At 36.8% G+C, this 22,625-nt stretch overlaps 2 protein-coding genes across 2 annotated transcripts; both read right to left on the reverse strand.

Annotated features, from left to right (window-relative positions):
* Positions 1-231: 231 nt before the first annotated feature.
* Positions 232-16,822, reverse strand: LOC110052066 (E3 ubiquitin-protein ligase CHFR-like). The gene is made up of 21 exons (XM_089280116.1): positions 16,587-16,822; positions 16,188-16,284; positions 16,008-16,053; positions 15,097-15,160; positions 13,990-14,076; positions 13,215-13,291; positions 12,627-12,755; positions 11,631-11,653; positions 11,254-11,329; positions 10,423-10,501; positions 9,637-9,701; positions 8,842-8,999; positions 8,171-8,227; positions 6,540-6,619; positions 4,872-5,006; positions 4,145-4,234; positions 3,621-3,691; positions 2,010-2,097; positions 1,714-1,830; positions 1,089-1,164; positions 232-520 (listed from the first exon to the last, which is right to left on the reverse strand). The coding sequence occupies exons 1-21, from the start codon at positions 16,699-16,701 to the stop codon at positions 481-483; spliced, it is 1,770 nt and encodes a 589-aa protein (XP_089136242.1). The 5' UTR covers positions 16,702-16,822; the 3' UTR covers positions 232-480.
* A 758-nt stretch (positions 16,823-17,580) lies between these two features.
* Positions 17,581-22,531, reverse strand: LOC110051962 (uncharacterized). The gene is made up of 4 exons (XM_020758076.2): positions 22,347-22,531; positions 20,485-20,695; positions 19,596-19,877; positions 17,581-18,986 (listed from the first exon to the last, which is right to left on the reverse strand). Exons 1-4 carry the CDS (start codon positions 22,416-22,418, stop codon positions 18,544-18,546), a joined length of 1,008 nt encoding a protein of 335 aa, XP_020613735.2. The 5' UTR covers positions 22,419-22,531; the 3' UTR covers positions 17,581-18,543.
* Between the last annotated feature and the right edge of the window lie 94 nt (positions 22,532-22,625).

The following is a 22,625-nucleotide window of genomic DNA, read 5'->3' on the forward strand; positions in this document are numbered from 1 at the left end:
AACTCTGCTATCACAGCTCGACTGAGGTATAATGAGCTTTCTATCCAGTTCCATACAAAGAACCCTCAACTCTAATTTCAATAGTTTTCACGAGGTATTTTTTCAACATAAAGCTAGCGTTGAAATTGTTTATCCACTTTGTTTTACCTTTGCCATAAGCCAATGAGGCAATTAGATTTTAGATTCACTCCCCCAGTCTCGGTATTCGCTCAAACATCACTGAGATAAACATGGATAGAAAAATACACTGTGGTTGCATTTAATAAAACGTTACATCCATTGCAACAATTTTTGGATTTCTCAGCTTCTGTAAGCAAAGTCATATGCAGACTGAACTCACATTCATACGCATGCAGCAGAATTAATAAAACATTAAACAGACGTCTAGTTTTAAATGAAAAAAGTTAATGCGACAAAAAGAGACGGAATGAAGATTCCTTGAAAATGGTGTGATTTAGATAAACAGCTAGTTTTAAAAAGCTATGTAAATCTTGTTTGTTCACAAATGTGGTTGAAGCGACTGAAAAACAAGCAACAAAAAACAAGTATTAGCTAATGGTACCATAGGAAATATAGATGGAGACTAGTAAGAAAAATCCCCAGACAATTAAATCGGTATTGAAACTAACCATGAATGTGACAGAAATGTGAACGTTGAATTTGCAGAAACAAAGCTTTTCTAAAGGGTACGATACCATATTATTTTTTAGCCCCCAAGTCGATACCGTTTAGCCTGCGAGCAGGCTCACTTTGAAGCACAAGCGCGCGACGCAGCCGCGAGCGCGAAATCAGACTCCTCCCCGCCGGATTGCTTTGCTCTTCGCCGCTCGCGTGCGTGACTCAAAGGTGAGCCTGCTAGCAGGCTACTAGCCGTTAAGTTTCCAATCAGAAGTCGATTAGCCCCAAACGGAAGTCGAAAACACTGTCAATTTCTCGTTCTCTCAGCTTACATGGAGGCTAATCGACTTCTGGCTGAGAGCTAACCGGCTAGGGGTTGATCGACTTAAACGCTAAACGACTTGGGGTTAGTCGACTTGGAGGTTAAACGACTTACATTCTTTTAATATCATATCTAGTTTGCAACTTACCTCGCGTGAAGTGGTTTGTTTTTTTGAGTGCGGCAGTGTTTGCCCCAGTAGCAATCAGCACGACTAAGAACAGAGTCTGCGGCAGATTAAACAAATTATTACATCATTTTACAGTAAAGAGATAGTCCTTACAGAGCCTAAACACTTTTCTTTTTGCAGCATTAAATAGCTACCGCCCAGGATGGTATTAAGTTACCTGTAAGATTACTGCTAGGCATTTATTCAGACTATGGCATTGTGAGAGTAAGAGACCCAACATGACAGAACTATTCCAAGAATGGCGGCCACCATTATCCACTGTTTTCTAGACAAGTTTCATCAAACAGGCCCTCGAAAATGTTTCAGTGTTTCAGTTATGACTTATTTTCAAGAAATTTGCATGAAAAAGTCCCCCTTAATTTCCCGTTAGACAGGATACACTTTTAACACTCACTACAGTGATTCATTTTCACTTGAAGGAAATGAGAGTAATTTAATTTTGATGGCAAATGTTTCTTCTGGGCCAGCATGGGCTAAAACCGAGTTCTCCCATTCTAACACCAGCGCACTGCAAACAGGCCACTATAGTCGCTTCTATCAGCTGACATTTCCAGAAGCAAACAAATGAAGGAAACCTTTAACACACCTGGCAACTCCTCTCTTGGTATGTCTCGACGGAACTGGTAAGCAAGCTCCTGGAAATTTCGTAATCCACATTTATAGCAAAGCACAGTAGAGGAGTTGAGATCATGAGAAGCCGCATCTGTTGAAAAATAACCCTAAACATTAATCTTTTGCGAAAAGGGATGTAGAACAAGGGTTGGGGAACAGAGATTTTACTTTGAGATTTGTGAATATGTAATGCAGCCCTATTCCCCCAGAGGAGAGCTAGGAACTAAGAGAAGAAAATATGTAATTTGTGCAGAATAGAATTTTACTCACCCACTGATGTATATTCTTTAGAGTCTAATTTTTGGAGACATTTCTGGAGTAGGTCTTGTTCACTGAGACCTTGCTCAGTTAAATAATCCTGCGAGAAAACAAATAATTAGAGAAAAATAAGCATGTTACAGGAAATACAAGGTGCCTTGGACAGCCTACATATCTACAAGTACCAGTCAGCTGGACTATGCATCAATTAGCACTTAATGACTGGCCCCGCAGGAAACAGTGAGTTTTGTTTCCCCAAGACCCTCAATGTTCCCCGAGGCGAAGCCTGATCACGTGCGAGTCAAAAAATTCAAGTTGTTGTTTCCCTGGAGAGTTAGTGAGTTTTGTTCGCCCTAGGGAGTCAGTGAGTTTTGACCCACAACACGTGACACATTCTCCTCCAATTGGAAAACGTATTTGAGTTGTAAGAAAAATTGTAAGTCAGCAAATTTGTAAGTCAGCCGGTGTCAAGGAAACGATTTCTGCACAGTTTTTTTCTATTTTTGAGTTGGGAGGTATAGCCCTTAGGGAAACAGTGAGTTTTGTTTCCCACTGACCTCAATGTTTCCCTCGGCTTCACCTTGGGGAACATTGAGGGTCTCGGGGAAACAAAACTCACTGTTTCCCATGGGACCAGTCATTAAGTGCTTATTATACCTCAAAGTGTTTTGAGAGTTGTTACTTTCACCCTTTCAGCCCTAAATTGCCCGGGTGTTTTTCCAATTTAAATAATATACTCCTTATACCCATTTCTAATATACCATCTGAAAGCTTTTGATCTGTGTTTTCCAAAACTCGCGTCAACAACCACTAAGGAAGTGAATTAGCTTTGAATATCGATGGATTGAAAGGAGAGAACCCTTGAACTATACCTTATATCACAGCTTTCAATGAATAGGAAAATAACAAATTCACTAGAGGCTGCATAATTATTGTAAAAAAGTTCCAAAACTTCGAGGGGTGGTAGACTATACAAATATAGGAGGGTCACAATTTTATGCTTTCTATGAGTAGATCTTTACAAGATCATTTAGCTGCAAAAAGTTCATCAAAGACATCGAAATCGACCGGATTTGAGCCTAACAGTGACGTCACAAGTACATAAGTGCTCTCCTGTGGCAAACAGGTTAAGGGGGGTATGACTGGATACTGATTTCTTACATTTTGGAACTCTTTTCTCTGTAAGGTTTCTTGCAGTCATCAAATGCCATCATAGGTTTACAGTGGACTGTGGAAGGTCCAGTGAGATTTTGAGGATTTTTAGATGAGTTGAAGTGTTAAATTTTCAATGGAGAAAAAAGGGGAGAATGAGTTGAGAAAACGAGAATTTAACGAGGCTTTGAAATTAGATTGTTTAGTCAATAATGACTTAAACTGATAGAGGGAAATTATGAGCAAAATAGACTGCACCCAACCTGAAGTGCTATTGTGCTATGTGTAGCATCTCTGCTGGTGGTTTTAACTTTTTCCCTATTTTAAATTTACTTTCATCCAGTTTCATTAAAAATTCAAATGCAACCCACCCCATTCCCTCTTTATCGTCACTGCATGATGATAAAGGGGGAAGGGGGAAAAAAGACAACATACAAGGCAAAGTACAATCAAACTTCTGAATAATTTTACCTTAAGTATTTTGGATTCATATGGATTGTTGTTGATTACGGATAAAAGACACTTCTCTCCAAACTTGAAATCTGTTATATGGAATTCAAACAGTAACAAAACTAAATATGTTGAGTTAATGAATCAATCTTTGAAATCCCATAGTACAAGTATTCACAGGTGAATACATCCTTAGAAAGTGATGTTTTGAACCTTACATTACTCTTGTACTGTTTGCCATGGTAACCAGCCAATTTAAGCATAACAGCAATCTCGTTTCTCACTAACAGTTTCCAATGATTTGCAGGTCTTTTATGATCCTCAGAATATGTGATACCCTCATGCTAGTAAAATCTGGTTGACTTGAAAAATGGGCCGCATTTTACAGGTTTTGACCCAGTGAGAAGTGCAGTTCCCTGTCCACAGGTTTTCCAAGTTTCACACCCATTGAAAAAGTAATTATGTGTCATCTGACTGCTTAGAGTGTACAAGTTTTTTCACATGTTAGTCCCCAAGATTTTTGCCAGTTTTCTCATGCATTTTACCTGTAAATTTATTCAGACATCCTAGACAGCCACCAGGTGCTTTCCTGCAGCCCCATAACAAGTGACAGAAATGCTTCCGACAAATGGAGCCTACACAGATAAAAAAGCCTATCAGTAAAAGGTCAAACTAAATTTACATTTATTTTGCCCTGAAGAAAAATTAAATACACTCTTTCACACTGTTGAAAGTAGCAATTCCAGCAATATTTTTCATAAAGTATTGGATTTCTATTACACAAGCTCAAGTCGTGATGCATAGAAATTGAGAGCAAAAAATCTAATTACTTCAGTATAAATCTACTAGCTATAGCATTTTAAAACTCTATCTTAATTTCCCTCAAATTCAGACACTTACATATTAATGCAAAGAACTGGCCACCATTTTGTTAACATAGGCACACTGCTAAGCTACTCACTATCTACAACAGAATAGATAGTGAGTAGCGTAGTAAATAGCAAATAAAAGGACAACATTTGTGATAGAGTGCTAATTGTCAGTTCAGGATCTTGCCTTGCTTGACATGCCATGGTAAATTGTACCAGCAACATAGTGTAGGGTGAAGGGGAAAGATCTTTCAGTGATTTCACCTAAGTCATGAGAACTGAATATAAAGACTACATTAAATGTTTTTAAATTTTAAAAATCTTAATTTCAGATATAACAATGTATTATTTACTAAATGATCACAAGTGTTCACTGTTGTGAATACTGTAAATGAACACTTACACTTCTGTGCAGGAATGCTTCTTGCTAATGTTTCAGGCCAACTGTTCGGCATAGGTTGAAGGCAGCATTGACATAATATGTGGATTTGATCTGGAGTGCATGTATAGTCAGGTGGACTTACACTTGTTGATGTACCTTGAAACATAATTTGAATTCAAAATAATTGAGCCAAAAACAAAAAGCGCAGTCAAGCCTTTTTATTTTTGCTTAACATGATGAATGAATGAGAATAAGTTGCAGCATATCCATGGAGTGGTTATTTCTCACTCTTTCCAGATCAAATTGCAACTTTGGAGTTCTAATATTTAATGAGAGAAGGAGAAGAAAAAGAAAAACAAAGCAGAGCACAAAAGAAACGTTTTTTGGACAAAAATTGAGAACTAAATACTGATTCCTAAAAATTTTTATAGTCAGGACACTTTGTTAATTTTTATCAAAGACTACATTTCAACAGCTTAATAATAATAATAAAAATAATAATAATAATAATAAATAATCTTTATAGAGGAAGCTCCTGTCACATTGCATGGTTTTCAAGGAGGTCCTCAGTAACTAAAGGTAAAATAGAGTAAAAAATTGAAAACCAATCACAATCAAATCCAAGTAATTAAAAAATGGGACTCAAGAGCAAAAATAGCTATAGAATGGGACAGTCTTTCTCCATCTCTGTGAATGTTCGAAAAAAAGAAAAAGAGTCAGATTGCGCAGGCATGCTTGCAATCAAAAATTGTTCCACATGTTGTAAAAGGCTTGGTTTAAACCGAGATCGTAGTGATCATGAGCAGCCCTCAAAGATAGAAACGTTCCAAACATAGCAACAAGATTCACTGTCATTAGATGGTAAATACTTAAGGTGGCCGAACACAGTTTTTGCGCATGCTTTTGCTGATGCAATTCAGCGCATGCACAAGTATCGCAAAAAACAAACATGCCGTCAACAGAGCGATTATTTTATTTACTCAACACCCGCCGTATCTGTGCTATTTTTCTCTATAATTGAACGCAGCGTATTGATGGCTTTAGTCTTTTATTACAAAGATATGTTAGAAAAGGTAACGATGCAAAGAACCCAACAATTCTCAGCTTTTTCTTTCTTACCGAAAGAACCCAGTTAAATGCAGCGCATGCGCAGTTGCTGGAAAAATTGAGACCGATTGCTTTTGCAGAAACTTGCGGATTTCTGACGATCCAGTCATTAGAATTTCAAGAAATTTGGCAAAAAAATAGTTCAGAAACCACATGAATGATCTATCGCAAAAAATCTGAATTTTGACATAGGGAATTTTTAATAATACAGAACATGCGGTGAAAACGATTTATGGTGAATTACGAAAATCGCCTATGTCAAAATTTTATTAGAACAGTGTTGACAGAAGGGATTTAATGTCAATTTGTTTTGGGCAAAAGATGAAAAAAATCTAACGACTGGATCTTTTTTAAATAAACAAAAACCATTTTTTAAGCCTTGTTTTTAACCAGCCCTGTTGCCATGGCAACAGCACACACCTTAGCCAAAATGCGAGAATAAACTTTTCTGTGGTTAACCTTGACTCTTGCAAAAAACGAGCACCAAAGCATAAATAGCTTAAAAGTAATGGTGAATTAGGCATAGGCTCTTGAAAACTGTGTTCGGCCACCTTAAATTACTGAATTGTTCTTGACACCAACCTTCACCAGCACTTGCTGAACAAGATGGAGCAGCAGGTGAAATGTAACCTGGACAAAGTCTACAGCTAGTAGGAACTGGCCTTCAACAGGAGATAAAAAGGTTTGCCAAATTATAATTATCGATCACTATGTGAGAAACGCCAGCTCTTCATAGCAGAAGGTATAATTATTGTAAGCCCAGGTCTCCTATGTGGCCATCAACTGGCTCTCTTCCCTGCCAATGCGTTAAATCTCAGTCTACAAAGATAAGGGAACCTGTCAGCTTTATAGTCTTCTTAAACGAAATTAAAGACTGATAGGAGCAAACTCTAGCAAGCAAATTAAAATCTAGAAACCTTTAATATGTATTTATTTGGTTAATACTTAAACTTAGCAAATATTATAAATAATACTAATAATATTTGTATACTTTTAACTCTTTAGATTTAACAATTTTAAACTACTATATATATACCGGTGTATATAATTTTACTCAGGACCAGCCTGAAAACCACCTGAGGGTGAGGTAGAGTCCTCCTAAGTATTTGAGCAGTTCCAAGGAGGACAGTCTTCTGTAGCTCTGTTATTCTAATATTGGCTGGGATCTTGCCGATGTAGTTTTCTGTTCCCTTCTTGACAAGCCCGAAAGCTCCAATGATCACTGGGACAGTTGTTGTTTTCATTCCCCACATTTTCTTGATTTCAATCTCAAGATCTTTGTACCTTGTGAGTTTTTCCATTGTTTTCAAGGAGGTGTTCCTTTCTGTGGGGATGGACATATCGATAAGCAGACAGGTTCTTTCCTTCTTGTCTTTCACCCCTATGTCTGGTCTGTTTGCTTTTATCTCTTTGTCGGTTTGGATTGGCATGTCCCAAAGTATAGTCGCTGTTTGGTTTTCTGTCACAGTAGCTGGTTCATGGTCGTAGTGTTTATCTTGTACTTTGATGTTATAGTGTTTGCATATTGTTCAGTGGAGATATGCTGCAGCTTTATTGTGTCTTTGTATGTACTCTGTCCTGGCAAGTTCAGGGCATCCGGAGACAAGGTGGTCAATTGTTTCTTGAAATTGCCCACAGATTCTGCACACTGGGTTGGTGCCATCTTTCAGGATCTTGTTTCAGTAATCGTTGGTCTTAATGCATTGATCTTGGGCAGCAATAATGAAACCTTCCGTTTCTGATTTGAGGCCAGGTGTACTCAGCCAATTGTGGGTTTTGTCTTGGTCTACATCCTTCTCTTTTGTTCTTTTTGGGTACTGACCATGCAAAGGCTTTTCTTCCCATTTGCTCTTGAGTTGTTCTAAAGCTTGGTGTTTGGCTTTCAGCTTGACCCTTTGCACATAGGTCATGGCTGGCTATTATTATTATTATTATTATTATTATTATTATAATTATAAGCATGTTCCTTAGTAGCATAATTGTAAGGCAATAGGCCATTTCTGAGTTGCCTTTCACCTCTATTTCAAAACAAGTACTTGTGCAACACTTTTCTTATGAAAATGAGTTTAATTTACATGAAAATGAACTTACTGATAAAATGCATTTTTAGAGCAATGGTTTCACACCAAGACTCGTTTTGACAGAGAGGCAAAGAGGAACCAAGAAATGGCCCATTCTTTCGCAAAATAAAAAAAAAATATATAAAAACTAACCTTGAGAGAGAGAATCCAAACAAACCCCCAAAAGAAGATGGCATGACTGATACTCCTCTGCAAATGAAAAAAAGATTTAAAAATATATCAGGATAGGAAATCTGCATTTGCTTGGCGTTTCATTACCACGGCAAAGAGTAACAGTACAAAATGTTCTGAATTGCAACAGCAATTACTTAATGAAAATGATGGCAGTACAGTACTTGGGGAAAAATGATACTAAATTGTATGTAAAGTGGTTGTTTGGATTTTGATTTTGCTGTGTGGGAGAAAAAAATTAGAATACTTTTTTAAAAATAAATTTGTTTTCCACTGTCAACCAGCATCACAATGATCCTCAACCACTGTCAGCTTTCAGGAATTTCCAAAACACATTCTGATAAGATTATCCAGAGATTTCTAACATAAAACTGTTTTCAGAAAATTACTAAAAATTATATATTAATTTTATTAAAGTCATAAATCAATTTCCAAACTTCTGCAAAACATTCAAAAGCCCTCATGTGATAGTTAATATATAATTGATTGCAAAACAAATAATGATAATGTTTTGCAAGCAAGGTCAGACCACCAGTTTTATGAAGCTTCCTTTAAACCTAAAATGAAAAAGGAATTGAGACTTGAAAGGCATGCTGATAGATATTTCTGATCATGAGAGCACCAGTTCTTACACAAGGCCATCCTCTCTTTCATGGCTGTCAGATTCATCACTGTAATCCTCATCCTCATCCGCATAGTCATCATCTTCATCATCATCATCATCATCATCATCATCATCATTAAAAGACGGGGATCCAAACAATCCTCTTCTTTTCTGTTTTGAACAAAGCTGCAAAACATGTTCAGATTGATATTGAATTTAAAGATGTTATTTACTTACAGTAATTCATTAAATCAATGTTTGAGCCTCATGACCTAATTCAGGCCAACTTTTAGAGATTTACATTTCCTCAACATGGAGTGATTGGGGATATTTCTACTCACCCCTGGATGGGAGCTAGCCCATCACAGGGTTACCCCCAGCATTTAATTGACCAGAACTTATTTGAACACTTGGGTCGAGAAGGGCACTGAAAATGTTTTTAGGTGTCTTGCAAAAAACATAATGATCCCTGTGAGGACTTGAGCCAGGACTGCTCCACCCATAGATAAGAAGATAACCAACGACTAGGCCATTGTGCCTTCACAGCTTTTAGTATTCCATACTAATTATGTCAGTAATTCATGCTTGTCTAATTCTGTCAGTAGTTCATACTACTTCTGTCCATAATTTGTCCAGACTTGAAAAATTGGGTCTTCTGAATTCCCAATGGAGTGGTTAATCTTTCAAGAATAATTGCAGTTACTTGCAATATCAATGCATTTGAAATACAGGCAAGTGTCAAATAGCAAACCAAACAAAATTTGATTTGGTAAATAAATTAGCAAGACAATCTCTTATCTTGACCTGTACCAAATTCACTCACCATGTCCTCTGTGATTTTGTTTTTTGAATCCATTTCTCTAAGTTCTTCTTCTGATCGTCGTCTTTCTGTTAAATAATACAAAACACTTAAGTGAAATGTTGTTGTCTTTAATCAACTACAAATGTACTTGCTGATATATGTAAGAAAAAAATCAATTTTAGATAATGACATACTAGTTACTGTAGTAATCAATGATTAGAGCAGTGCGTTCAAGCAAGTACTTTGAATGTTTGGTCTACTTTGGTGGCATTCGAATGGCTCGATAGAAAACTAATTTTAATCGAATCAGATAATGATCTGCACGTGAAGTTGAACTAGCGATGAACAGATTATAGCTTGCGGTAAAAGTGCTTTTAATTAATTAAATGTTAACTAATGTACTGGACAAAATATTTTCCAGGAAAGGCATTTGAACTGTTGGTAACACTTAGAATTCAATTTCAGCTCGTCAACACCTGTAACAAATATTTCTTGAGATAATTAATTCAAGTTTTGACCAGTGACCCTGCAAGACAGTGTGTCGCAAAATGTTTTTAAATTTTGTGTTTGTATTTATTTACATTGCTTGAATTAAATTGCTTTAAATTTTAATTCATTGCTCAAAATAAACAGTTTTTTGTTAAGTAGATATCATTTTACCTTCATGTTTGGAGGACAATTTCAGCTAAATGTTCTCAAAAGCGATATGTATGAGAAATATAAACAAAATAAATGCTTATTTGAAGGTACCTTTCGCACACACATTTACTGTCATTATTTTTAAATTTCACATTCAAATTTATTTACCTGGGTGTTCCTTAAGAAATGCTTCCACAAAGTTGTTGATGACATGATTTTTACTGATTCTTTCTACTTTTTTCCGACACTACCAAATCAAAAGCAGATTTGAACTTACAATTTTTTTATTCAATACTTATTGATAATATGACTATAGTCTCTACGGGACCTGCCATGGAAGAATTTGGGGAAGAAACTTTGTTACCTGTACACTTTGCAACTGACTCTACCCCTGGGTGGATTTATGTGAACTGGTTAGTTGTAATGTTAAAATGATCTTTACATCAAGTGAAAATAGTTTCATACTAGTTTGATTTGTATTTTCCTGTCCCAGATCAATAATAATAATTATTACCACCAACCACACTACTTTAAATTAAATTTGACTTGAAATTCATTTTAAAGAACAACAGCAATATGAAACCACCGGTACATATAAACATAAGTTCTCAAAATTTTTAATACCATTCTAAACCACAAACTTTCTGGATATTTCTCAATGAGACAACAATGTGCATGCATCAGGTGAACACTTGTTAATTCTAATAAAAGAAACAGTCCCTGCCAAATATTATTGTTTGTATTAATTTTCGCATGAGACGGATGTTTGCAAACCCAATGCAATTGGGTGTTTTATAAAAATTAAATAATAAATTTTTAATTATTAATACAGTGATTTGAAATCTCTCTACAATGCCCACCCTGAGGTACAATTAACTGACCATTAGCAGTATTCATAGCCTTCCCACAGAAGGACCTCTGGCACCGCACAACGCAGTAAGGTGACAGTTATATGGCTGTTAGTAGAGGTTGACCATTATTAGTAATTAAGCTACTTACACTGGGACAATCACTGGATCGATTCATCCACTGAGAATAGCATGCTGCACAAAATGAGTGAATACAAGGCTGCAAGCTAATAAAAAAAGCTAATAAAAAGTAAATATTAAATACTTTTTACTCCTGTAAATTATAAAAGTTCTGACTAGCTTTAAACATATTTATTTATGGTAGAATTTTCTTTTTAAAACAAAGTATTTATTGCCCTCCAGATAATAGAGTCGCCTGGATGCGATCAGGCTCAATTTTGAATGCATTTCTATTATATTGAAGAAATGATGTTCACTTGATTTATTTTGTTTTGTTAGCCATTTTGGGTAGAATTAAAAATAGGTTAGACTACAGTCACACCAATGAATGTAAATTTATTGACTCACCTCACACAATCATGAAATATGTCCTAAGAGAGAGAAAATTTAAATTTAAGATTTATTTTAAAATGTGTCTGAATAAATGTCACTGTGGCTGATACAATAAATCCTCGAATTAGTGTCAGGGGGGGGGGGGGCTAATTCAAGGATTTACAGTATGTTCAGCTTTAATGAGATTGTCAATAATCAGAATTAACTGGAAGATCTGCTGTTGGCCAGCGGATGATCACTGCGGGTATGCATAGTTCTAGTTTTGCGGCCCTAGTTTTACCCTCGTGGTCTAATGCCTTGCATAGCATTGCTGCTTTTGCCTTTGGTTTGCCCCCTTCCACTGCCTCTTGGTGACAGGTGCTGTGGGAGGTTGCCATGGTTATCCCCTTTATTTGCACTTTGCTCATTCTCGCTTGCTCATTGCCTGCTTTGCTGTCAATTGGCACCTACCCTCCATTTGAATATTGCTTATCAACAAGTTAATTACGGGTAAGCCAAAGGGTTCCTTTTCAAATTTAATAACACATTAAGTTATGACTCATATCAACTTAATACCAAATTTTCTCTATTTAGCCTGATTTAAATTTTTACCCCCCCAAAAAAACAAGAAAACAAATACGTCCTGCTCAATCTGTGTTTCGTTGTATATAATTATGTGACAATATTTGCAAAATTGATCTTAAGAAGGAGTGGTAAATGGTTATAAATTATTTGAGGCTGCAAGGCAGTGAGACCTATGTCCTCTCTGGAAGCCCAAGACTTTCTCATTCATTAAAAATCATAACAGAAATCAATGCTTCAAAATGGCTTCGTATATAAAAACAAGACAGTCACTGCAATTTAAATACATGAAAAATTGGATTAAAATGCTGTGAGACATTTGTTTTCGATTGGAAGAATCATTCGACATTCTTTACGAGGTATGTCACAGAAACGTGACTGCATGCTGGGTTTACTTTCATTAAATAGCAAAGTGCAGAGTAGCTCAGTTTTGCAGCCTTTCCTCCATACCTGACAGATGCTACAAAGCAATGTGTCTGCAATGGAGTTATGAGCTGGAAGGTTGGTTTTCTTGCTGTCTGAGGTTGACTCTTCTTGATGGTTCTTTTTCAATGCAGGACCTTCATCACTGTCTCCAGTCTGAAAATGAACAGATAATTTATTTTCCCTGAACTGCCGCTTATAAGCCCTCAAGTTACAGGCCCATCTACCTGCAAATCAAAAAATACATTCAGTAATAAGCCCCCCTCTAGCTTTCATTGTTTTGAATTCAATTTATTATGATGTTTTAAAGCTTAATTAACCAATAAATGAAAAACCCATTTTGATCAACATGTGCTGCATCAGATGTTTTGTTTTGAAACCGTTTTTTATTCCAGTTATAAGCCCCCCCACATAAGCCTCTCCGTTTATACATGTAAGTCCATCTAAAAGCCCTTATGAAGTTGCATAAGCCCAGGGCTTATAAGCAGCAGTTTATGGTATATGTATTATGTAAATTTATACAATGTATGTTCAGTTATTCTTTCATTGGTCTGTTGAGATTTTGCAAAAACAAAAAATGATATAATATAGTTTGTATTTACTATATGGTAATACCTCACTGTGAGATCTTTTTTGAGAGATTGACCCTGTTTCATTTGCCTTAACTTCTTCTTCTTCAGAAATGTCTTCTTCTAAAAAAATAAAATATTACATAACATTTCTTAGTCCCAAGCTCCATTGGTAACTATTATATCATACTGTCTTATATGCCTTTAAAATGAATATATAACCAATTAATGGGAAGATTAAACAGTAAGAAAATGAATAATAAAAAAATTACAATATTTAGAGGGGAAGCCACATTTGATGTTCAGCATTAGCTGGTTTTCATGCAGGTTCTCTATCACTATTTAGTTGGAATTTGGGGACGTTGGTTTTTGTGGAGGGAGGAAAACCAGAAAGCAAGGCGAGAACCAACAGCAAACTCAATCCACATATGGCTCCAGGCCAGAATCAAAGTTGGGTCACATGGTGGAGGCAGGCGCTCTCACCACTGCACCATCCCAGTGTTCCCCAATGATAAATTGATTTTCTTTTTTTGCAGGTTCTTGCAAATTTTATCTAACAAATAAATATAACTGTCTGAGTATAGTGTAGTCCTGAGAAAGACTATATATTTTTTAAATTATGAGAGAAATTTATAGATTAAAACAGCTTTGAACTTGCAATTGAAACCCAGGAGGAGTTAAAGTTTTGGATATCACACATGCAGGTGCAAGAAAAACTTTGTTCATGTACTACTTCACTCTAGGTACATACAGGGTGAATGATGACCATAATCACATGGATTGCACATTAAACTTGTGCAGTGTGCAGAATTGGTACAGACCAGTATCATTACTATACTCCAAAGTGTTGTCCAGTAACGCAGCTTCCTCCCTCAAAACCTTCAAGTCTTGAAACACAAATGCAATATCTGCAAAAATTAGGTATCGTATTTATCTCATTATGACCCAACTCAAAAATGATATGCGTTAGTCTGTAATCTTACAGCACATGCTGAACTTTATATATACGCTGTGAAAACTCATGAAAGTTTGGGAGAACTCAAAAAAGCTGTGGAAACACTCGCCTAACAGCTTGTGTTCCCACAGCATTTCTTGTTCTCCTAAACATTCACTTGTCTTTCTTTTAGACAATATTAGATTACTCGCTCTTGATTTCTATGCATGATAGTTCACAAATAGAAATCAAGAGCAAGTAATCTAATTGTTTTAGTATAAATCTACTAGTTGTTCAAAACTTTATCTAAATCCTCTTCACAGACACTTGGAAAATGTCAAGAAGCAGCTGTCATTTTGTTAAGAAGGGCACACTGCTTTGTTACTCACTATCTATCACAGATGATTACATCTACTGGCGTCCTATCACGAATGCCATCCTCTGATTGGCTCCACAACTCACGTTCTATTTTGTGATAGATAGTGAGTAGCGTAGCAGCGTGCAGTGGGGGCCACTTCTTTGTGTTTTCAAAGTGTCTGTGAGGAGTATTTAGATGAAAGTTTTGAACGACTAGTAGATTAATACTAAAACAATTACATTATTCCCTCTTGATTTCTATGTGTGATAGTTGACGAGGGTGCAGCCCGAGTCAACTATCACGCGATTGAAATCTCGAGCTCATAATCTAATTGTTTAATAGATAGTGAGTTGCGTAGCCAATCAGAGAATGTCATTCGTGATAAAATGCTAGTAGATTTCTACTAAAACTTGATAGAAACATGATACATGTTTTCTATTCCTTAAAATAATAATGGAAGTGAGGGGGGTCATAAACATAACATAACATGTTTTATTCAGGATACAATAATAAAAAAAGATAAAGTATTCAATCATAGAAAACTTTGAGTTAACTAAAGTTAAAGAAAAGCTAACTAGTCTAGATGGAAAAATTTTTAAAAACAGAAAACAAAATGGCAAGATGGAAGGTACTTACCACTCCCAGGGTGGTCCTTTCGATGTACTATTTGTACTTGATCATTGTGGCAAATCAGGATTTTCTGTAAACAAATATAACAAAAAAGTGTCAATAAAGTATAGGAATGAAAATTAATGGAAACTATATACTTGATTAATTCTTACGAGAGCAGGGAATTGGCATACTGGTGACAGTGTTCAGCTCCCACTGATGTGGCCTGGGTTCAATTCGGGCTCGGTGCCATACCTTAGTTGAGTTTGTTGTTGGTTCTCGCCTTGCTCCGGGTTCTCCGGTTTTCCTCCCTCCGCAAAAACCAACACTCCAATTCTCAACTTGACCAGGATAGAGGATCCACATGAAAACCAGCTAAGGCTGATGCGGCTTCTTCTCTGTATAAGTTGCAATTTATTTTATCTACAGATGGCATATTTATGTACAGTGCCTTAAGTAATACTGTAACCAAATTCCTGCTGTTCCCAAATTCCTTTCTTAGCTTGTTCAGTCCTTAATTTATTTTTTAACATTTTTGGGAAAAAGATTTTTTAGCATGGTATAAAATAAGCTGAAATACAATCATAATAAGGGTAACCCGAAAACACTGACCCCCGAAAACTTTGCCACAGCAAAGGAAATGGCAATGTGTAATGATAGAAATTGCGCCCGAACCTGAATCCAAGTCTGTTACATTTACACAATGTAATGTTCGAAATTTCGCCGTCACAAGTAATCTATTAGACAACCCGTAACTGAAATATTTATTTATTATTTTTATTCTATTTTGTGGGGTGGTCCTTAGAGGGGGTCCATAGAGGTAGTCCATGGACCGGTCCATAGGTACTCTGCGGACCTGGTCCATAGTGGGGGTCCGTGGACTGGGGGTCAGTGTTTTCGGGTTACCCTCATTATAATTAACTCTTTTATTCCCTGACCTCATCTTTTTTAATTTTCTTCCCATTGAGCAAAGATCCATTAGTGCTAGAAATTCAACAACACATCATTAAGCTTGAATGATGACAAAGATTTATAAAAATACAAAGACTAAGTATTTGGTAGTTTCAACTTTGTCCGATGAGCATCAAGTAAAAGGAACTCCAAGAGAATTGAATCACCTGAAGTCCTGAAGCCAAACTTTACCGTCTGAATCTCTTGAAATAGTACAGTGATGACCAGACACAAATTTACTTCCAGCAAAGCTAATGTCACAATCTGTGAAATAACATATATAACAGAGACAGCAACATTGTATGTCGTATTTGCTTTTATTACATGTAAACAAAACACAAATCAAGACATGGCAGCTATTAACTATTTGTTCAGTTGATCGCACACAGATGGCTTATCTTAATGCATAAAATATGTTTCATACATTAATTTTGAAGGCTCACAATGATAACCTGCATATCTTAATAAGTCTGTCTCCACCATTGAATTTTATTTAACTGTCATGGCGGGAACTAGCTAATCGCCGGCCCGCTTATAAGATATAACTGCTATAACTTGACCATCACCTTCTTTCCTCCCTAATCTGACTGATTCCTTACTGATAAGCACAGGAGGCTTGCTGACATGGGTGAAAATCAGCTGTCCCCAATGTATACGTGTATCTTCAAAATTCGACGCCATCTTGCATGAAATCTCGTTCCAGTCCCAGCCAACAATCTTGCGTTACTCTCATCACGTTGCGTGACGTCAACGTTCAGTGATGATTCCGGCCTGATACACACGATAAACGAAAACAAACAAAAAGTTTTAGAGCAAGGCACGTAAAACAGACATATCAATCAAGTCAAAAAAAAGTCTTGCCAGACCTAGGTGACCCTGAAAAAATTATTGCGCAGAAAAACCAGGTAAGGGAGACCCTGAAACGGGACAGGAGTGCTCGTCGTACGTCATACCTTTTAGGGGTCAAAAAAGCGGTTTTCGTACCTCTTGGGATATTCAGCCCCAAAAGATCGATAATGCCCCAGTGGAAGCTTTTGTGGTTCCTTTTAGGGTATTGAACCGAAAAAATGTGGCATGAGATAATGTGTTGTTTAGAATAATTGTTACCTTCTAGGGGATAAAAAATATCAAGCCAAACCCGGCCCACAAAAGAGGATCTTAGTAACTCTTAGGGGTTTTTTACAAGATTTCCTACGAGCTCCCCAGTCCTTTATATATGGGAGTCCCCCGCCCCCCGGGAGAAAAATTGCACAATTTCCCACTCCCTCAAAAACTTAATGGTCCATCAGTTAGGGGTTGGAGGGTTACCAGAAGAATATTTCTGTGCAGGATAAGTGAGAAAATAATTATTTTAGTAAAGCAAGATTTCATGAACATAAACAAGTCTTCTTGCTCTGGAGACCCTTTGCATGAAGAAGAAAAAGAAAATCTTATAGATCAAAGTGAAAAGAGTCACAGGTGCTTTTCTTCTGCTTTAATCCCAAAATTTTGCTAACCTAGTACAATTGAGGTATAGTGATTAAATCCCAAATTTCAAACACAAGAAATACAAAACAGAAATTTATTTTGCTATTTTTTATTACAAAGAACCATGCTTAAAAATATGTGCAAGTCATCAACAATTTGCAAAAATATTTACAACTTGTACACAAAAATATTCATTGTCACATAAATACCACTGTGTTAAATACTATGGAAAAATAATTGTGCGTAACAAAATCATTTTTAAAAAAAATCAGTAAAAAATTCCTAGGTAGACTTCTCTACTCAGAAATTATGTATGAGCTTATAATAACAGTTTAGAATGATAAGAAATAGCACAAAACTACCTGAATAGCCTCACTACATCATGACATTTCCACCGAAATGTGTTGTGACACAGGAACACTGAACGAAAATATAATTTTTACAATGCAACTCTCTATTAGTATTATCTCTACTTCAACCACTCCAAATTAGGTGAACAAAAAAATATATACATTTCGGTCAATGTATGTAAGTAAAAAAAATATAACTTGATATATATATTCACTCAGGTAAAGGGGGTTGTAGAATGGTCTGTAAAATATAAAAATCTGTCTTGCTTGTCGAACGTGTCAACAAATTATAACAAAATCTTTGCTTCTGTAATGTTCCAGAATCTTTGATGTCAGTGCAAGGGCAAAACCTTTTGGAAATTAGTCTCTACATGCCTAAATTTTTAAGAAATGGTCTGAATGAAGGAGCTTTGTCCTGGTTTACGACTCCTAGGAAGACCATTTTTATGATTAAGATTTTCGTATTTAAACAAAGATTGATTGAATCTGTGTTGATCTTCCCCATCATTAAACATCCTTGTTCCTTTATGGTTCATTATTAATATCTCTTTGCTGTTTTTTTTATCGTTACAGTGAACTGTTATTTTCAGGTTTCATTCAACTTAAAGGTAGTTTTGTACTTGGCCAAAAGAACACTAATAACGTGACTGAGCTCCTTTAACAAGTCTTAGATTTATCATTTTATCATTTATCATTTTATCATTTATCATTTATCACAATTCTCTCCACTATACCCGGGCAGACAGACACAACTCCCTGTAAAGCAAGAACCACCAACGTCACTACAGTTAGTGCAAGAAGGATTATCGTCCACCTTGACAGCAAAGCTCAGGTCAATCGCAGGTGAATAGTTGATCCACAGTGCATCGCCAACTTCCTCATTCATAATCATGAAAGACGGAATATCCTCAATGTCTCGTCCAATGGGGATCTCATACTGGACATTATGGTCAACACGAGAAAAGGTAATTTTCCTTCTGAACAGAATGCGCATTGATTGGTAGGCGAAAACCAACTGACTCTGACTGTTTTTGGCAAACTCTTCAAAAGTGTCTGGTTCCACCTGTTTTGGTGTTCCCGTGAAATATTTGCTGGGAAACAAAATCAGTGGGTACTGGATTGAGGGATATTTAGCAGTATCACCAGGTCCTGAAATTAATCATAACAAAAGTGTTTATTATCAAGGAGAGAATTGATGAATTTTCAATCTGCAGGAACCAAGGCTGTAGTCTAAGAAAAATTACAAGGAGCCTCAAGGTTCCTAATCATGAAATCCTGGTTGCTAAATGCTTAAGCTTAAATGAAAAAAATTATGCTTTCCAGTTGCCAAAAGGCAAATGTTAGTTGCCTGTGGCACCTGGGCACTTCTAGAGCACAGGCCTGATAGAACTTGATCCTGAAAATGACACCATTATCAAGAGTCTCCTTCCTTTAACTTTGGCTTCATAGCTCTTCACAATCACAAGTCAACAAGGCATTGGATGCCAGCAAACTGCTCTGGCACAGGGAGGGGGGAGAGGGGGTCAAGTATATAATACTCATGTGCATGCTAAAGAAATACAAGCTAAGCAATGCCCAATTGAGATGCAATGTTATGAAAACAGCTAATACTTTTAGTTTTTGGCAATGCTCTATTCTGTATCCCTATTACATGTAGTATGGTCAACAGTCTGTGAGACTTTTCCTCTAACATAAATGAGCAAGGTTTAAGTGAAATGTGTCAATAATAGATTAATTCAGGTCAAAGACTTGACTTACTTGTAGAACAGTTACTTCCCGAATATCCACTTAAACATTGACATTCACCATCTATACCACATGTACCAAAATAACAGGTTTTTCCACCACAGTCTGGAGACGTACAATTTGGACAAGGCTCGACCTTGAGAGCAAAATCCATCTGCCAGTGCTCCCACTGGGTATACCAGATCCCGGACGAGCCACCAACATCTTGATTGTCGAACATCCACAAGTGTATGTTAGAGATGTTTGTGACGTTATAAATGAAAGAAGTAAACCTGTTTCCACTAGAAAAGCCAGCTGGAAAAAGAAACAAGTAAGACCAAATCAGAGCTGTCATTAATAAGGGCTGTGCGTGACCTGTAACACCTTTTATGGCCAAGTATGCTTGATTGGCCCTTAATGCTATGGGTGAATTTGCCATTTGTTAAAGCCATTCACCAAGAATGTAACAAGTTTGTCATGGGTAACATAAGATAAGATAAGATAACTTTATTTATACACAGTTTTTCCATCAGTCAATTAAGTTACTGGACTATCTACCTATCTACCTAACTACAAGAAAAATTAATAACAACAATCCCAACAAAATAAACCACTTGTCATGGAGGCTGTGTCTAACAATTTACTTAAATTTAAGATATTACTTTATACTGTGGCAACTTAGTTTAGATTTGAAATCAGTCAGTGAAGATGCTTGTCTTAGGTCTATAGGTTAGTTGTTCCACAACTGAGCTCTGCTGTTTAGAAAACCTTCTCTTAAGATAATCAGTTCAATGTTGTGAAAGAACTAATTGGATCTGATTTCATAATATATGATAGACCCATTTAGACCACGAACCATGCCCTCTGTCCTTGACATACAAATTATTTAATAATAGTTAATGGTTAGTTCAAAGCAAATTACCTTTAAATGTGAGTTTCCTTCCAGGCATGACAATCAGTGATCTGTACAGGAATTCTCTTTTCTGATCAGTTATTGTTCTGCCCCAGACATGGAATTCGCCTTCTTTGAGACTTGTGTAGTACTGGTTGGCATTATCAGAGCCATTGTTGTAATTCAGTTCAGAGAAGAGTATGATGGGAAACTCGGCAGATGGTTGAGGATCAGCGAACCCCTAACAATAATGAAATGTGACCAGAATGTTTTGAGTTTGCTAGATTTATGTTATTAAAGTTTATCTTATTATATGGCTAGCTCCACAATCGGTCAAGATGAACGAAATCCTGCCCTGTGAATGGCTACCTGAGCAGGCAAGATGGAGCTATCTAGCCTGCCCAATGTGTCCCAAAAGAAAGAAGTCTCCTTAAAAGCTATGTAATAAATCCTTTATTGACCAAGCTTGTTCCGTCAAGATGGCTGGATATCAGTCTCATTCTTTTTCTGTAAGTTTATGGACCTTGACCCTGTCTCAGTCCGTAAACATGCAAACAAAGAACTTGGTGAATATCCAGTCACCTTGACCTCGTGCTTGGTCATTAACCCATATATCGCAATCAAATTTAGCTATGTACCTCATTGTACACTAAACCCTCTAGGATACATGATTCGTTCATAGGGCTAGACCCTGCTGATTTGAACCTGGTTATGTTGAATTTCCTGTTTTTTCGAACTTAAAACTATTTCCCTTGGAAATAACCTATCACTTATTTTGAACTATTTTTTTTTCCCTGAAAGTTTGAAATAGTGGGATTCACCTTATACTGTAACATCTGCATGTATCTGACAATTTTGCAAGCAGGGGAAAATGATATCGATCAACCTTGCATCATTAACAACATTATTATTTTGACTCAAGTCACCGTACTGAGCCTTTTTTTTTGTCTAAGTTTCAGTCCACCGATTCCCTGTCCAGTAGTCCATCATGGTCAGAGTGTCAGAGTGTGATCTGGTCAGTAACATTATAACCAGCAATAAGCAAGCTGAAGGTTAAGTTTGCTTCCAAGTTTAAGTTACAAAATAGCATTGACCAAACAATTTGAAATGTGTGGGTTCTTCTGAGAAGGCCACAACTCTGAGGGGGGGGGGGGGGGAGGTACTCTAAATCTTTGGGTGGTTGTGTGCTGCTGCTTACCCTATACTAGACCATCATCAACTCAAATATGCAACCTTATTCTAGACTAGCTAGGCACCAAAAACCCCTACACTATTGCAGACTCTGGCCCCACTCTCCACACAGAGAAGCAGAACAGGTGATGACGATGACAGACTATTTATTAATTTTCCATGCATAAACTTTATCACTATCATTGTCCAACATACTAAACCAATATCATACAAAGTCACTTTTAAAGAGTTTCAATTTCTCTTATGGAATCCCGAGTAGAGAACCTTGATCTAAACTTTGTAAATAACACTCTATTCTAGACCAAAACTGTCTGATTTCTATACCCTAACCCAGAATAAAGTGCCTGAAAACCGTACCCTTCACAGCGGGCCCCGGGTCCACAACTAGGTAAGTTAGTGAGTTTAATTTCGAAAAAGTCACAACTTGTGAAACCAGACGCAAATAACCTTACAATGAAAGATTCTGCACCTCTCCGCGACCACTGCGTTACGCCTTGAAAATGACACTCGATATGAATTGTCATAGATAACAACTACTAATATTAAGAGAAAGAACCGCACAAACTGTCGATGCATGATTTGCCGAGCAGTTATTTGTCTCAAGTATGCTGAAGTATGTATGATACCTGCAAGCATCTAGTAAAGATTTTACTGTTCCTTTGCCAGAATTCTCCCAAATTAATAGTCAAATAAAAACCTACCGTTAAATGAAGGCAAAATATGTTAAAAACAAACAGCAATGATAGCAAAAGAAGAGTATTTTGCCCCTTCATTTCGCCGTAGCTACCCGTGTTGTTTTATGACAACTGTGTTATTTTTTCCCGGTCACATTCCTCGAAGTCCTGGGTACAACTCGGACAAAGCCCCCCCACTCGACCCCATGCGGCCCATTATCAGCCCCTAACTTTTGGCAAGTGACAAAATTGGAGAACACCTTATAAAACCATTTTCAAAGTAGAGCAAACACGCCTCGAGTTTAG

Source organism: Orbicella faveolata, unplaced genomic scaffold (genome assembly GCF_042242905.1).
Source record: "Orbicella faveolata isolate gen_17 unplaced genomic scaffold, um_ofav_v1 contig_47, whole genome shotgun sequence".
In the NCBI taxonomy this organism is placed as follows: Eukaryota; Metazoa; Cnidaria; class Anthozoa; order Scleractinia; family Merulinidae; genus Orbicella; species Orbicella faveolata.